This window comes from Mastomys coucha, unplaced genomic scaffold (assembly GCF_008632895.1).
Source record: "Mastomys coucha isolate ucsf_1 unplaced genomic scaffold, UCSF_Mcou_1 pScaffold21, whole genome shotgun sequence".
Lineage (NCBI taxonomy): Eukaryota > Metazoa > Chordata > Mammalia > Rodentia > Muridae > Mastomys > Mastomys coucha.
The window spans coordinates 138,734,720-138,751,904 of NW_022196904.1; the positions used below are offsets into that span (position 1 = coordinate 138,734,720).

Sequence of the window (17,185 nt, forward strand, 5' to 3'; positions counted from 1 at the left end):
AAAAAAAAGAAGGGCTGGGACTATAGCTAAATGGTAGAGCACTTTCCTTGCATGTGTAAGGTCCTGGGCTCAATCCCTAAGCTGGGGCAGGGACACAGTTTAGAAAAGCAAAGAGAAAGCCGGGCAGTGGTGGCCCACGCCTTTAATCCCAGCACTTGGGAGGCAGAGGCAGGTGGATCTCTGAGTTCCAGGCCAGCCTAGTCTACAGAGTGAGTTCCAGGACAGCCAGGGCTACACAGAGAAATCCTGTCTCGAACAAACAAACAAACAAACAAAACAAACAAACAAAACAAACAAAAGAAAAGCAAAGGAAAGACTGAGGAGGGGTAGATCATGAATATTTTAGGGCTGCAAACTACACAACACACTGTGTTTTCAGAGGTTAGATTTAAAAAAAAAAAAGAGGGGTACAGGCAGGCAAAGGGTCTCAACTACATAGCCCCTAGAACTTACTGTATAAATAAGGATGGCCTGAATTTAAAGAGCTCTGCTTGCCTTGGCCGCACAAATGCTGCGATTATAGCATGTGTTACCATGCCTGGCATTCTTGTTCTGAGGAGTAACCCTGTGCTCATAACCTGCTCATTCACACAGTAGCTACTGATTGTCTTCTGTTTATCAGGTTTGAAGACATCTTGAGGAGCTCAAACTCTTGGGAAAGCACAAGACTAAGAGGCGTGTGTTCATCTTCCTGTTTATAAATATAAAGATTTTAAATGTCAGATGTTTCCAGACATGGAAGCAGAGGCAGGTGTGTCTCTGAGTTTGAGGCCAGCCTTATCAACATAGTGAGTTCTAGGTCAGATAGGGAGACACACTGAGACGCAGTCCCAACAAAACAAAACAAAACAAAACAAACAAAAAACACTAGATGTTGGGATTAATATGATTTAGCAAAAACATTTTATAAATTCATAGAAATGACACAGAAGAGGGACCATTATTAAAATATCTGAGCATGTAAAAATATATTCACTTAGTCAACAACTACTATATTAATTCACAATGTAATTTTAAGGGCACATTTAACTTAAGTTATCCCCTCTATTTCTACTAACAGAAAGTACAAGCTCTAACAGGGAGCTAGTGGCTATTCTAGAGAGGTCACAGCAGGGGCTCTTTCTCTGAGACAAAGGATTTTTAAAAACAGGCTCAAATTTTTATGGGCAAAGAATTTCAACAGGGCACAAACATGAGGAAGCATTTGTTAAAATCACAGCACAACCAGAAAGGTATTAAAATTTGCCTCCAGATTATGGCTAGAGAGATAGCTAAGTAGTTAAGACCATCAGTTGCTCTTCAAGAAGATCTGAGTTCAATTTCCAGCAACCACAGGGCAGCTCATAATCTGTACCCTAGTTCCGGGGGACCAGATGCACTCTTTTGGCCTGCAAGAGCACCACTCACATATGTTGTACAGACATACATACAGGCAAAACAGCCATATATATAAATAATATTTTAAAGGCTAAAAATAACTGCCCCCAGACCCAGGGAAACTGCACTAGAGCTAAAGAAAATCAGAAATAAAACTTGGAATAAACAGAATAAACCTGGTTCTAGAACTCAGAGTTCAAAGCTGTGTCTAGCTGTTACTATATAGGGCTGAAACATGGACACAGTGGCTGACTGAGGGCTGCCCTGGGCAAGCTACTCTTTGCCCTACTCTGGATTATAGCCCTCTTTAGCTTTAAGTGTGAACCTCTAGTCAGATAAAAGTTCAGATACTAACATGATTACTTCTTAGGGTGACAGCAAGGTATTTAGGGACTGCTTCTGCCACCTATCAGCTGTAAGAGACAAGTTAGCACTTCAGATATGTGCAATCTCAGCAAACTTACTTGAATGGATGTCCTTCTTCTGACTTCTGCACAGCTTGAATGACAGACTTATAGACTCTGAAGCTGATGGTGACAGAGAGAAGAGCCAGGATGAGGTAAGAGACCACACTGATAACACTGAAAGCTGCCAGAGACAGCAGCATGATCAGTGTGGTGCCAAAGACAAACCCAGTCTTCTTCACATCTCGCCAGAAAATCAGATCGTGCACTGCCAAGAGAGAGGGAATAGAAGTTAGAGAACCCTGGATCACCCTGGCTGTGCTGTGCTTTACTGACGGAGCCATTGATCCCCCTAGTATCCTAGCACCTCTTTATTTTTGGTTTTGTTATTATGGGTTATTTTTTTTGTAGCCCAACCTGATTTCCTATGAGCTGGGATTGTAGGCCTGTGACATATATTTACTGTTTTTATTCTAAAGACAGGATCTTGCTAAATTGCCCAATCTGGCCTTATAAAAATGGACAAGGCCTCTAGAGTTGGACAGACGAGAGTCTGAGTCTTGGTCATTTCTACCTGTGTTACTTTTCATCTTTCTAAGCCATTCTCCATTGTAAAGTGAAGAAAATGGCACCATCTCCCTAAAGCTGTTTCAAGCCCAATGCAGGTAGAGTACTTTATTTCTACATGCAACAAACTTACATGATTTACTAGGAAGGAGAAGTTTCAAGATTCCTGATTGGAAACTAAGTTCCAAGTAGTGGTTTTGCAAATCAGGGAGAAAACAGGATGCCACTCAGGTGCACATGATTGAACTGAGACTATATAGGAAAACCGAACAGGAGGAGACTGACCTAAAAGGGCCAGTTCTAAGCAGGGTAATTCATACAGTCTAGAGTTCAGGCACATACCTATGTCAAGTTCACATACCTAAAAGTGTAGTTTCAATAGAGAATGCAGAAAGGTTTCATGTCACCAACCAATTAAACAAACTGATGATATGTGTCCCTGGATATGACAAATATGAGAAGGATACAATACTGCTTCTATGGAATTCTAGCCCCAAACATGTACCTTTTCTAAAAAGAGAAAAATAACTAGACAAACTCACCTGGAGAAATATTCTACAAAATAACTAATCTATATTCTTTTTTTTTTTTTTAAAGATTTATTTATTTATTATATGTAAGTACACTGTAGCTGTCTTCAGACACCCCAGAAGAGGGCGTCAGATCTCATTATGGATGGTTGTAAGCCACCATGTGGTTGCTGGGATTTGAACTCATGACCTTCCAAAGAGAAGCCAGTGCTCTTCCCCGCTGAGCCATCTCACCAGCCCCTAATCTATCTGCTTAAAAGCTACCAGTGTAGGGCTAGAGATGGCTCAGTGGTTAAGAGCACTAGCTGCTCTTCCTGGGTCCTGAGTTCAATTCCCAGCAACCACATGGTGGCTCACAACCATCTGTAATGGGATCCAATGCCGTCTTTTGAGGTGTCTGACAGTGACAATCTACTCATATACATAAAATAAATCTTTAAAAAATAAACAAATAGGGCTGGCAAGATGGCTCAGCGGGGAAGAGCACCAACTGCTTTTCAGAAGGTCATGAGTTCAAATCCCAGCAACCACATGGTGGCTCACAACCACCCAAATGAGATCTGACGCCCTCTTCTGGTGCATCTGAAGACAGCTACAGTGTACTTACATATAATAAACAAATAAATCTTTTAAAAAAAAGAAATGTTATTAAAAAAATAAAAAATAAACAAAAAACTACCAGTGTAAACAACAGGGGACTGGAGAGATTGCTCAGTAGTTCCTTAGTTCCCAGGATCCACAGACTGTCTGTAACTCCAGTTCCAAGGGAGTAACAGACCTCTCTTGGCCTCCATAGGCACCAGGGACACACATGGTATACACATAAATTCATACTTATAGGCAAACACTTATCTAAGTAAAATTAATAAATTTAGAAGTTTTTACAGAGAAAGAAAATAAATACATTTCTACATTTGCGCAAGTTGAAAAAGGCCACTGTGTTCTCATGGACTTCACTGCCACCTGCTGGAAGTTGTTATACAAGATAGCCAGACATACAATTCACATGTGACTAGTGCCCCCTAGAGGCATGCACAATATAAACTGCATAACAGTACAGAAAGGCCCTAGGCTCAACCAGTGGAATTTGGGGCCTAGGCCAGAAAAAGGGCATTAGGGAATGGCATATAAAGGACAATAATATTGTCTTACACCTCAAACTTCACAGCTTGTAGCTTTGCCTCATTCAAGTCTTGGCCTCATTCAACTTCCTGCCCTACACTCTGTATCCCATCACTCTGTATGACTTTACAGCTTTGCTTCTTCTAGGAGCACAACCACCTGATTACTATACTAGGCTCTTCAAATCTGCGACAGGCCAACCTTATAGCCCAGAGCCAGTGTGACCACAACTTTCCTTCATACTGCTCCTCAACATGAAAATATGCCAAGCATATTCAGTACAGAACACCAAAAAAAAAAAAAAAAAAAAAAAAAAAAAAAAAAAAAAAAAAAAAAAAAAAAAAAAAAAAAAAAAAAAAAAAAAAAAAAAAAAAAAAAAAAGGGAGTTGAGTTGGGGCTGGCAAAGAGTATTTGGAAACTTTTACCTCTCTGATTCTCTTAGAGTTAGGAGAAAAATGTAACAAACGGAAAAAGGGCAGCTGTCAAAGTTTAATGTGAAGCCTGTAGAATGGGTGTTCAAACTAGCAAGAAACCACAGTAGTTTTGTTTCCATAATTCTTTGGGCGGGGGGAGCAGAGGAGAATTCATCTGTTCCCACTGCCAGTACAGCTTTTAAAACAACAAATCAGCTAGGTGTGGTGGTGTACAGTTACAATCCCAGACTCTGAGGGGTTGGAGGCAGGAGAGTCAGTAGTTCAAGGTTATCTCCACTTCTTAAGCCAGCTGAGATTAGATGTGCACACTAAATTGCCTGGAATATATGTGGTGCTAGGGAGGGCTGTGTTCCTCTTCCCACTTTTTTCACTTTTTAATTTTGAGGTTGGCCTTGAGCTTCTGACTATCCAGCTAACTCAGCTTCTTGCATAGATGTGATTACAAAACCTGTGTCACTAAGGATATCTCTTTCAATGAATGGAAAGGGAGACAAGAGGGACTAATAGAGTACGAATCTGATCAAAATATATTACATACACGTGTAAAATCTCACAACAGAATCCATCATATGCCTACTCTTTTAGCTGATAATGTACAAATAGATTCTTGAGTTTGGGTTTGCAACCTTTGCCACTGACAGCGGGGCGACTGGGACAGGATGCAGAACTTGTATATGCTGGATTCTCACTGAAAGACATAGTAAGGACCTTACAGGGATGTGCAGGACTGTCTGGGTGAGTGTGGAAGCACCAGGCACTGCTGAGCAGGCAGTCAGAGCTTAATGCTGTCATTACTCATTCACTGCTGGTCAGGACACAGCTACAATGGAAAACTGATAACAAAAGCTTATTACAGAGAGCAACAAAGACTTGTCTTTTTTGCATTGTTGCTAATAGAATACATAATTAAGACTGGGGTTAGAAAGGAGCTTTCAGCTAAATTCTTTAAATTTCTTTAAATATATATATATGTAGAGCCAAGTGTGGTGGCATACATTATTAATCCCAGTACTTGGGAGACAGAGGCAGGCAGATCTCTTGAGTTCATGACCAGCCTGGTCTACAGAGTGAGTTCCAGGACAGCCAGGGTATACGGAGAAACCTTGTCTCGAAAAACTGAAAAAAAAACAAAAACAAAAACAAAAAAAAAAAACAAAAAACAACCAACCAACCACCCCCCCCCCAAAAACCCAAAAACCACACAAAATAGGGTCAGACAACATCTTTCAGTGATTTCCAATGATGAAGCTGTAGCTTCAGTTATATTGAGATGTACACAACAGTGTGATGTCATGTATATTCACATGCTAAAGTATCATAATGAACTCTGAGATGAAAACAACGACAAAACCTAGATCTCACTGTAATTCCAGTACTGTGCATGCTACTTCAGCACAGCAGGGGCCTTGAGTTCCTCTTTCTATCTGAACTTCTCTTTTCAGGACATTGCCCTGTTGCTGCTGCAAGACAAAGAAGAAAGCATGCTGAGGAGAGCCCAGGTAAGTGTGCTTACAGAAACCATGCTCACCCTCTGCCAAATCCAGGGGCAATGGGGGAGCACTTTATATTCCTGTCTTGTTTTGTTAAATCTAACATTTGTTTATTTAATGTGTGTGTGATGCATGTACGGGTGAGCATCTGTGAGCGTGCCTGTGTGTATACTACCAAACACTTTCAAGGGTTCATGCTTACTAGAAGCTGATTCCCCAATTTCTGCCTTCACTACTGATTTTATATGGGTTAAATAATAACAGGACCCCTAGTTTCCCTGCTGTTCAGCTTCCCGACTTGTTTACAAGTCTTGGTATTTGTATTTCTCAGGTAAAATGAGATTTATGTTCCTATTGTGCAGAGTGTTTTTCAAACCAACAGACCACAAATAACTTCTGACAACCAGGTCAACCTGACTTGAAAAACAAGGCTTTTTGAAACTGGCAACCTATAATGATGTTAAAAATGTAACAGTGTGCTTATGCTAAATGCTAGTCCAAAAAATTCCAGAAGTTCTGCTTCTATTAAGCTTTATTTGCTTGCAAAGGTCATGAAATTCCTATATAAGAATGTCCCCACTGTAGCTGGGGGTCACATGTTCACTTCTGATCCCAAGGAGAGCAGGTGACCTGGCCATTACTGAAAATTCTTGCCTTGCTCATTTTGATCTCTGTTGAGTGTTTGGAGCCCCAGTCTGACACAATAACAGTGTTCTCCTTAAACCATATAGGTTCTGGCCATGAACTCAGGTCAGGCTTGGCAGCAGGTGCCTTTCCTTCTGAGCCATCTCAATGGTATTCCTCCACCTCACATGTTGCTTCATAAATTTAGGAAAAAGCTGCTTACCACAAATTATATATACTGGTATACTAGTTCCATGCCATTAAATCAAAGAGTAATAGAGCCAATGGAATCTTTCATACCAAAAGGATTTTTACTTTTAAATACTACCATTTACATTTTCTTCAATCATCCACATTTACATGTTGTGTAAAATCTTTCAAAGATCATTTATACAGAATTTTAAAATAGGAAAAAACCTCAAGAGACCAATATAAAGTCAATATAGTGGCATATAAAACTGAAATATCTAAATATATAATTATACATTATTTTTAATATCACTATAACATGTAGAGTAGTTTGTTTTTTTATAGTATCTCTGTTCAGAATGTGTCAACAATCATATTAGGATATGCATTTGTGATTGATGTGGAAAGAAACCATACCCTGCATTTCTTAGGGTCTTCTCAAGTTAACTGTGCTTAGTATCAGACAACAAAATTCAAAGAAGTCATCAAAAATGAAGGTCGAAAGTGGGGAAAACAGTATCCTAACCATATCTGATCATTCTCACTCAGCCCTCTTTATAGCTGCTGAGAATTAGCAAAAAAACTTTTTTTTTGGTTTTTTGAAACGGAATTTCTCTGTGTAGCCATGGCTGTCTTGGAACTCACTCTGTAGACCACGCTGGCCTTGAACACACAAATCTGCTTGTCTCTGCCTCCTAAGTGTTGGGATTAAAGGCATGTGCCACCACTGCACCGCAGCAAAAATGCTTTTAAAAAGATTTTCAAGGGCAGCTACAGTGTACTCAAATAAATAAAGTAAATAAATAATCCTTAAAAAAATTTTTTTTCAGTTACATAGTAAAACAGGTTTGGTTAGACTAAGTAAAATTAGCCAAGACTTAAAATGCAAAAACCAACAATGGTAAGAATACTATAAAAGGTTAAAATAAATTTAAAGGACAAAATTGGTCTTGAAAAGCAGAAGGCAGATGGTGAAATCTGTACTTATTCTGAAGTCATCAGCTGTGTTCCATCATCCTCACTCCTTGTAAAACAAGCATTTACAACATGATGCCTGCTCCTCTTTAAAAGGCTCAGCGTTGCCGGGCAGTGGTGGCGCACACCTTTAATCCCAGCACTTGGGAGGCAGAGGCAGGTGGATTTCTGAGTTCAAGGCCAGTCTGAGCCTGGTCTACAGAGTGAGTTCCAAGACAACCAGGGCTACACAGAGATACCCTGTCTCGAAAAAGCTGGGGGAGGGGGGGAGAATCTCAGCATTTATCACTAATGCATTCTAGTTCATTTTTTTTAAATTTATATATTTAAATATATATATTTAAAAAAAGATTTATTTTATGTATATGAGTACACTGTAGCTGTACATATGGTTGTGAACCATCATGTGGTTGCTGGGAATTGAATTCAGGACCTCTGCTCACTCCAGCCCAAAGATTTTTATTTGTTGTTATATATAAGTACATTGTAGCTGTCTTCAGACACACCAGAAGAGGGCATCAGATCCCATTACAGATGGTTGTGAGCCACCATGTGGTTGCTGGGAATTTAACTCAGGACCTTCGGAAGAGCAGTCAGTGCTCTTAATCACTGAGCCATCTCTCCAGCCCCCCTCTAGTCCATTTTCTAACACTAGGTCAGAACTGCTAAGCAGGATCACAAAATTTTATTCTGTCCAATCTGTTGATCTGTTTTAGACTGATACTAGAACAGTTCTAAGACAGGATTCACAAGCCTGCAACACTCAGAGTCACCACTGTCATCCATCTCTGCCCTACAAAGTCTTTCCCCTCTCTTGCTTATAGGGATCATCACCTGGCTCAGTGTTGTAAGTGCTGCCTAGGGAATGTCTTCCTGTTTTGAAAGGTTGACTCATGAGAAGCATCCTATGCATTTACTCCTTCATCTTCTGGTCCCATCTAAGGATATTATAAGCTAACTTAGTTTTGGTCGTTAAATCACAGTTGCTTTTGGTACTTTATATCAATACTGTGTATCTGGCAAGATCCATACTCGTCTTCTGGTCATTAACTTTAGGTCTCCCTACAGTAGGACAGGTCTCCCTACAGACCTATCAGTAGGACATCATGCCACAGCTGCACCTTTCCTGCCTCAAGTGCTTTCTGTACTTTGTTGTCCTGGCTGCTCGGCGCTAGGCAGCACCCAGCTGCATCTTCCAATTTTAACTTCATTTTTTATCAAGTTAACTCCGGATTTTATGACCAAGATCTGTTTTGCAGCAATCGACTCATAATGCCTCTCCTCTCCTAACTGCTTCTTCCTCAGGAGGTGGTCTATGGCTGCTGTGTGTGTGTGTGTGTGTGTCTCACTCTCAGGCCATTACTTATGAGTAGGTGCTCACCTCGAGGGCACGCTCTAAAACCCTTGAATCCTGCACTGCTTCCTCCTGTCTGCATCAGGCCCCCTTCCTTGCGGAGCCGCCCGAAGGGCTGCGTCCATCGCATGCTGCCCAGGTACCAGCAGCCGCATCTGTCTGCTCTGGAGAGCTCCGCCAAGGTGGCCGTTATTGCAGTGGCCTAAAGGAGCCGCGCGAGCAGCAGGAGCACAGCGCAGTGGCTCTAGGGAGCAACTCCAGGAGCCCAGGCCTGGCCTGAGGTCCCCACTTTATTTTTATTATTATTGAAAACAAAGGTTTTCTACTTCTTGCTAGCGAGATTTAAGGATGCCTGCTGCAGTACCCAAAATACACCAAAAGAGGGAGCCTAAATAGCATTCTCAAAACAAGGAAGCTGCCAGTTCCACAAATTCAGTCAGGAGCAGCAGTGACCCTTTGCTGACTTCCTTATCGATGCGTTATTACCAAATCTAGGCAAAGAGTTCGGTTTGATTTTAAGCTCAGAAATTCCCAAGGATCAACAGAATTTAACCTGCTCTCCCAAGCACGGTTCTTTGTGTAGCCCTGGCTGTCCTGGTACTCAGAGATTTATCTGCCTCTGCTTCCCCAGTCGGAGGATTAAAGGCATGTGCCACCACCACGTGGAGTTTCTCCCAAGCATTCTTTTTTTTTTTTTTTTTGATTTTCGAGACAGGGTTTCTCAGTCTAGCCCTGGCTATCCTGGAACTCACTCTGTAGACCAGGCTAGCCCCGAACTCAGAAATCCACCTGCCTCTGCCTCCCAAGTGCTGGGATTAAAGTCTTGGGCCACCACTGCCCGGCCTCTCAAGCATTCTAAAGGGTAGAAAATGATTATTCTGAAAAAGGAAAGAATGAAATCGACAAAACTCCAACTTTAATTTGATTTTTAATGAGAAATTCAAGATCGATATAAGGTTTTATTTTCTTTGCGTAAGTCTTTTGTTTTAATCTGCTAATACTCACTACATCTAATAAAATTTAGGTGGGGGAAAGTCAGGCTGGCTGGTTGATTTGTTTAGAGTAGGGTTTTCCATTTGTAGCATAGGTTGGCCACCAACTAATGATCTTTCTCAGCTTCCTGAGTGCTGGGATCACAGGCTTTTGTTACCTGATTGGCTAAAGACAGGCTTTTTGACTACAAAAGGGGAAATTGCTTATTAATAAAGAGGAATGCTCATTGACAGGGTAAGCGTTTCCCCTGCTTCTTCCGATTTTAACTTCCTTTCTTATAAAGTTAACTCTGGATTTTCTGACCAAGATCTGTTTTACAGCAATGGGTAAAGACTTGCAGATGGGTTTTGCAGTAAATGGGTAAAAACTTCCTTGCTAATATAAGCATGCTAAGGTCCCAAGTTCCATCACTAGCACTGCTAAATTAAATAAAAGGTGAAGGGGATGGTTCAGTTTCAAAAAGATATTTTACTAAAAGAAAATGATGAAGGCATTCCCCCATTGGGTTAAGTTTTCAGCATTTAAAAAAATTGCATTGTTTTCATTAAATTAAACCACTTTTTAAGTTGCAAAAGATACTAGGTATCTGTAAATTCAGACCCCACATTTGTGTATGCTGATATGGCTTACATCTTCTCTACCACGTATTTACCATTAACTCAGCACATACTTCTCCAAGTGTCAGATCACTGACAGGAAAAGCTCTCACTGTCAAACATGCTCATACTCTTTGTCCACAGAAGCATCTGGCAGCAGGCCAAAGAAATTTGTAGGAACCTCTTTCAAATCAATACTCACTAGATTCTTAGAAAATAAAATCATTTTTCAATCATTAAAATCTCCCATTGTCTTTACCCTCAATTTCCAATTTGTAAAGCACATACAACAGGAGTGTAAGACTAGCCCTTCCCAAGCTGTGCAGTAGGGTAGGGTAGGGTAGTTTTGAAACTCTTAGACCTCCCTTATTTAAGGATGCAGCTATATAATAAATGGCTAAAGACACAAAGACTTGTTTTTTTTCTTCCTCTACTAAATCTGGGTATGTTTTTACATATGTCAGATTACTGAATTTGCTAATTAAGAAACAGTATAGAAGATGGGTGTGGAAGAGTACACCTGAAATCCTGTCCCTGTAAACAATTACGCCTGACATCCCTTTGGGAAGCTGAGGCAGAAGGATGAGCAGGAATTTAAGGCCAGTTTGGGCTACAGTTACAGTATGAGAGTCTGTCTCAACAAAGAAGAAAAGAGTATACAGAGCAGAGCCACTGGACCATGCTAACTCAAACACTAGCTAACTGCTAACAAATCTAAATACACAAACATTTTAAAGAAAGGTTCTCATAAAGCCAAGGCTGGCCTCAAACTCAAAACTAGCAGAAGAACCTTGAATTTCTGATCCTCCAGCTTCTGCCTCCCAAGTGCTGAGATTACATCATGTACCTCCATGTCCCACTTCAGCAGTACCAGGGTTCAGATCCTGGGGTTCCTATATGCTAGGCAAGTACTCTAGCAACTGAACTGCCTTGAATGTGCAGTCCTGTTTTTACCCTCTTCTATCCTCTGCCAGTGGGATACCTCAGCTAGCCTGAATTAAATGGTAGTCAGTATGTCTGCCTTTCTCTGTTAGTTGACTCAGGTACACATATATATATATATACCCCCGACCTTTGAGGTGAGGTGTTAATTTTTCTAGCAGCTCTAGCAAGTAACTCTCCTTTGAAAACAGTGGTGTATTGGCTAGTTTTATGTCAACTTGACATAGCTAGAGTCATCAGAGATGAGGGAGCCTCAATTGAGAAAATGCCTCCTCAAGATAGGGCTGTAGCCAAGCCTTAGGGCATTATTTTTTTGTTTTGTTTTTCAAAACAGGGTTTCTCTGTGTAGCCCTGGCTGTCCTCATCTGCCTGTGCTTCCCAAGCGCTGAGATTAAAGTATGCCACCACTGCCAGGCCTTAGGGCATTTTTTTTATTTAGTGACTGATACGAGAGGACCCCCTGTGGTGGGGACACCCCCTGGGCTAGTGGTCTTGGGTTCTATAAGAGAGCAGGCTGAGAGGGAACAAGCTGTACGCAGCAGCCTTCAATGGCCTCTGCGTCAACTCCAGGTTCCTGCCTTGTCTGAGTTCCTGTCCTGACTTCCTCCAGTGAGGCACAGTGTAGTGGAAGTGAAAGCCAAATAAACCCTTTCCCTGCCAAATTGCTCTGGTCATGGTGTTTTATCACAGCAATAGTAACCTCAACTAAGACAGTAGGCATCTGGGTAATGAACAGATACTCCTCTCTGTTTATTACCCAAAGCATAACACAGCTGAAAATCATTTCAGACTAACCAACCACTTATATTTTATTCCCAGGCTCTGGCCTTCCCTCAGGCAATGCTAGGGGTGGAAACTGAGGGCCTCAGAGTACTCTTATCACTGAGCTACAAACCTACACTATTTTTTTTTTGTTTGATTGTTTTTGAGACAGGGGCTCACTCTGTCTCAAAGGCTGGATTCACTGTATTACTCCCTGCCTCAATCTCCTAAATGCTAAATGCCATCATATCCAACTTCTACATTAAAAAAAAAAGTGCTAATAGGCTGGAGTTGGTTCAGCTGTTAAAAGCACTTGTTCTTGCACAGGACTGAGGATCAATTCCTAGTACCCATACAGCAGCTCACATCTGTCAGTTAACTCCAGTTCCCCAATACCCAATTCTAACTTTAAAGTGCACCAGTCATGCACATGGTATACACACATATGTGCAGGCAAAGACTCAAACACACAAAATAAAACAATGTGCTTACATACATATATATCATAAAAACAACATGTATTTTTTATATCTTTTTTTGTTTTTTGAGACAGGATTTCTCTGTGCAGCCCTGGCTGGCCTCGAACTCAGAAATCCGCCTGCCTCTGCCTCCCAAGTGCTGGGATTAAAGGTGTGCACCACCACTGCCCAAACATGGACTATTTTTAAGAGTCGTTCAGTAGCACTTAGTTACATACATATTAGCTGGGTGGGGTGGCACATACATACTTTTAATCCTAGCACTCTAGAGGTGGAGTTCTCTGTGAGTTTGAGGCCAGTCTGTCTACAGAGTGAGTTCTGGGACAGTTGAGGGTACAAAAAGAAACCCTCCATGCCTTGAACCACTTCTCTCCCCCAAAAGTACAAGCACATTGATGTTATCTACTCATGTTGCACTGTATCCTTCTGCTCACTCCAGTTTTTAAACAAGCATGTCAAAATAAACAATGGTTATTAGTACATCTACTTCAGCTTGAGAGCCAGGACTAGAATGTTTCTAGAATGTTTTTCTAGAATGCTGTAGACGTAAAATTTACAGCAAACTACATAATATAGTCACTGGTTATATGAACCATATGTATATCTATTTAATTTCAATCAAAGTGTACAAAAGACCACACTCCTGAAGGTACACCTTTTTCATTATAGAGTTTGTATCTTGATCCTCCACACCTACTCCCAAAGGCCCATTCATTTGGTTAAAGGCTGATCCCCAGAGAGGCAGTTTTGGAAAGAAGATGGGTTGTCTGTGTAGGGGGTGTCTTAGGGTATTGAGGGGACTGAGTTTCTTCTTCATGATTTGACCATAAGGCTGACAGTTTTGCTTCAGCACATTTGCCCTACAATGGGTGATGCCAAAGGCCCAAGAGCAACAAAGCCAACTGTGAGCCCAACAATCCTTTTCCAAGTTATTTCAGGCATCTGCTACAGTAGTAGAAAGCTGACTAACCCAAAAGTCAACAACTCAAAAGCAACCACTGCGGTCCCAGTTCTTTTGTTCTACAACCACATAGATGTTCTACAGTCACGTAGACAGTACAAATTATTTTATGCTGCTTTTCTCACTGAGCATATCTGAGATTTATATTGATGCAAGCACCAAAACATAAACAAAACAAAACAAACAAACAAATTCAACCCAGATATGTCTAGCTGGAGAGATGGCTCAGAAGATAAGATCACTTGATCCCTGGGATCCGCAAGGTAGGAGAAAACTGACTCCCATTAGTTGTCCTGTGATCTATACAGAGACATAGCTATGTCAAGGAATGTTTATTCCCTTACTGTTTTCAGTTTCAGGATATTATCAGTAAAACTGCCATGTATGTGGCACACACACACACACAAATGAACGAGTTTTTACTCCTCTTACAGAGGACTAGTTCAGTTCCTAGCACCTACATCCTATGTCTGTATGGATGTGGCACTCATCAATAATAAATCTGATGGCCTATGGCTTAGGTAGGAAATAGAAGGTAGAACATTCGGAGAAAGGATTCTGGGACAGAACAGGGAGATACACCTCTGAAGATGTGATGAGATGACCATATGGTACCTGAGTACATGTAACCAGCCTTGTGACAGAATGTAGGTTAAAATAATTGGGTTAGCCAGGCAGTGGTGGCACATGCCTTTAATCCCAGCACTTGGGAGGCAGAGGCGGGCAGATTTCTGAGTTCGAGGCCAGCCTAGTCTACAGAGTGAGATCCAGGACAGCCAGGGCTACACAGAGAAGCTCTGTCTTAAAAAAAAAAAAAAAAAAAAAAAGGGTTATATAAGTTATGATTCTAGTCACAGAAAAGCCTAGCTACATGGCCAAGGTATTTGTAAATATATTTTGAGTCTGAGTCTTATTTCTGGAAACATGGGGATGGGAGGAAGAACTGGACCCAACATCTACAACATACAGTGGCTCACAAGTCTGTAACTCTAGCTTCAGGGGTTCTGAACCCTTCTTGGCCTTACATGAGGTATCTGCACTCACGTGTACATATCATACACAGACACACACATAAAGGTTTTCAGTTTGTTTTTTGAAACAGCCTCTAACTATGTAGACCAGGCTACCCCCAGACTCTCTAAGTGCTGGGGATTAGAGGCATGTGCCACCATGCCTAGACCTAAATCTTTTAAAAAAAGGTTTTTAAAATTTTAATTATGTGATGTGTGTCTCTGTGTGGGTATGTGCACAAAGTGGCTGAAGCCAGAGTTACCCAATGTAGGTGCTGGGACTGAAATTGGGTCTTTGCAAGAACAATGCATGCTGTTAACCACTAAACCACCTCTCTAGCCATCTGCCACCATCTCTTACCACCCACCAGCACCAAAACTGGGGGATCTAATCCTACAACTTCCATGACCTAAATTCTGTCAGCAACCAAAGAAGTTTTAGATGACAAGCTCCTGAACTTCAGATGAGGTTACAACTCCGGACCTCACATACGCCAATTTTAGAACCAGACCTTATTTCAGCCTAGCAAGAGCTTGAACAAAAGATCAGCAGACTCACATCTGGATAATAAGTACATTGCTTAAATCACTGGGCTAGTAGTAATACTCCCTGTGCTCTACTTGACTTCCGACATCACCGCTGCCTTTATTACTAGGGTTTTATAATATCTTGAAGTGAATATTCTAAGTCTCTTAATTTTGTTCTTTTCCAAGAGTGCTTTGGGTGCCTTGTATTTCCACAGAATTATTCCATTTGGACTCTCAATTTTCTGTGGCAGAAAAATCCTAGTACTTTGACTACACTGCATTGAACCCACATTCTGGACAGCACTGACATGGTAATAATTGCCAGTCTTCCAAATCCAGATAGAACATCTTTTTTCCCATAGCTCTTCCTTCATTTTCCTTTGCAGTGATCTATAGTTTCTAGCATGTCTTACATGTTTGTTAAATAAAAAAAAAATGTGGATGCTGAGAATCAAATCTTGGTCTTCTGTAACAAGTACTCTAAGCCACTGGTTGGAGTACTCTCCAGCCTTCCCCTTTTTTGTTAATTGTGATGTTTAAATGGTTATTTGGTGAGTTGTTCCCCCCCCCCCCCCCAGACAGGGTTTCTCTGTGTAGCCCTGGCTGTCCTGGAACTCACTCTGTAGACCAGGCTGGCCTTGAACTCAGAAATCCGCCTGCCTCTGCTTCTCAAGTGCTGGGACTAAAGGCGTGCGCTGCCGCCATCACCACCACCAGGCTGATGAGTTTTTTTTTTTCTCTTTTTGTTCTTTTTTACATTTTATGTGCCTGAGACCTCAGTGCTATGCTATTTCATAATGATCAGATTAAGTATAGCCTGGTAATAGAATTTATGGCAAATGCCTATTTTGGCTTGGTGATGCTGAAGTCTGAGTAATCATGTAGCAGTTATAAGGACACTGCTTGTCATCCTGGATACCAAGGACAACTCTTGTGTTTTGTCATCATAGTTGTGGAGGAATCTGACACTTCCCTGCATTGAGTGTGTTGACAGCTGAAAGCTTGCCTGGTATTTTCCTGTGTGATGCTCTGCTGTAATCAACTTTTAACAGGGTTATCAGTTTCTGAACCCACTAAGTCCTAACCAATCACTCAGCCTGGGAGTTGTCTTAGACCTCTGACAGTTCCAAGGTTGTCTTTGGAGTTATCCTAGTAGGTGACAACTGAGCTTTAGCCAGCGTGTAGATAGGAAGTCTATGACTATTTTATCGTCAAAAAGCTCTTGTCTAGTCTGCTGGGGGACTTTGATTACACAATCTTTTGATTATCCCACAGATTCCTGAAGTTTTGAAGGTAATTTTCTTCGTCCCTTGTATTTCAGGTTGTATAATTCCCTATTCATCAAATTCAGATTCTTTTTTTCCCATTTTGCTATTATGGTCACTTAGTGAGTTTCAAATTTCAGATGTCATATGGTTCTACGGTCTCCTCTAGGCAATTTCTGTTTCTATTTTTAGGCTGAGATTCCTTTTTATTTTCATTCAATACACACATTTTTCCTTCACTTTGTTGAGTGACTATAATAAATTCTCTCTCCGCCGTCCCTTCTCCAGGGTCTCATTTATGTAACTGGCTGTCCTGGAACTCATATATAGACTAGGCTGGCCTTAATTTAATTCTAATATATGAATTTAGTTTACAGAGACCCCCCCTTTTCCAAACTGGATTATATTTTTCTAGTTTTAAAAAAGTTAGTTTTAGCCAGGCGGTGGTGGCGCACGCTTTTAATCCCAGCACTTGGGAGGCAGAGGCAGGCGAATTTCTGAGTTCCAGGCCAGCCTGGTCTACTGAGTGAGTTCCAGGACAGCCAGCAGCCAGGACTATACAGAGAAACCCTGTCTCCAAAAA

At 41.2% G+C, this 17,185-nt stretch overlaps 1 protein-coding gene across 4 annotated transcripts in view; it reads right to left on the bottom strand.

The window, feature by feature from the left end:
- The window catches only part of Rtn3 (reticulon 3), a 58,086-nt gene that overhangs the window by 7,864 nt on the left and 33,037 nt on the right, over window positions 1-17,185 (bottom strand). For 3 of the 4 annotated variants that reach the window (XM_031389549.1, XM_031389553.1, XM_031389552.1), the window contains one exon: window positions 1,842-2,049. In XM_031389549.1, the coding sequence (XP_031245409.1) occupies window positions 1,842-2,049 (208 nt within the window). Of the gene's footprint in view, window positions 1-1,841; window positions 2,050-9,093; window positions 9,525-17,185 lie in introns of those variants that run through there. The other variant, XM_031389550.1, reaches the window with a different exon arrangement.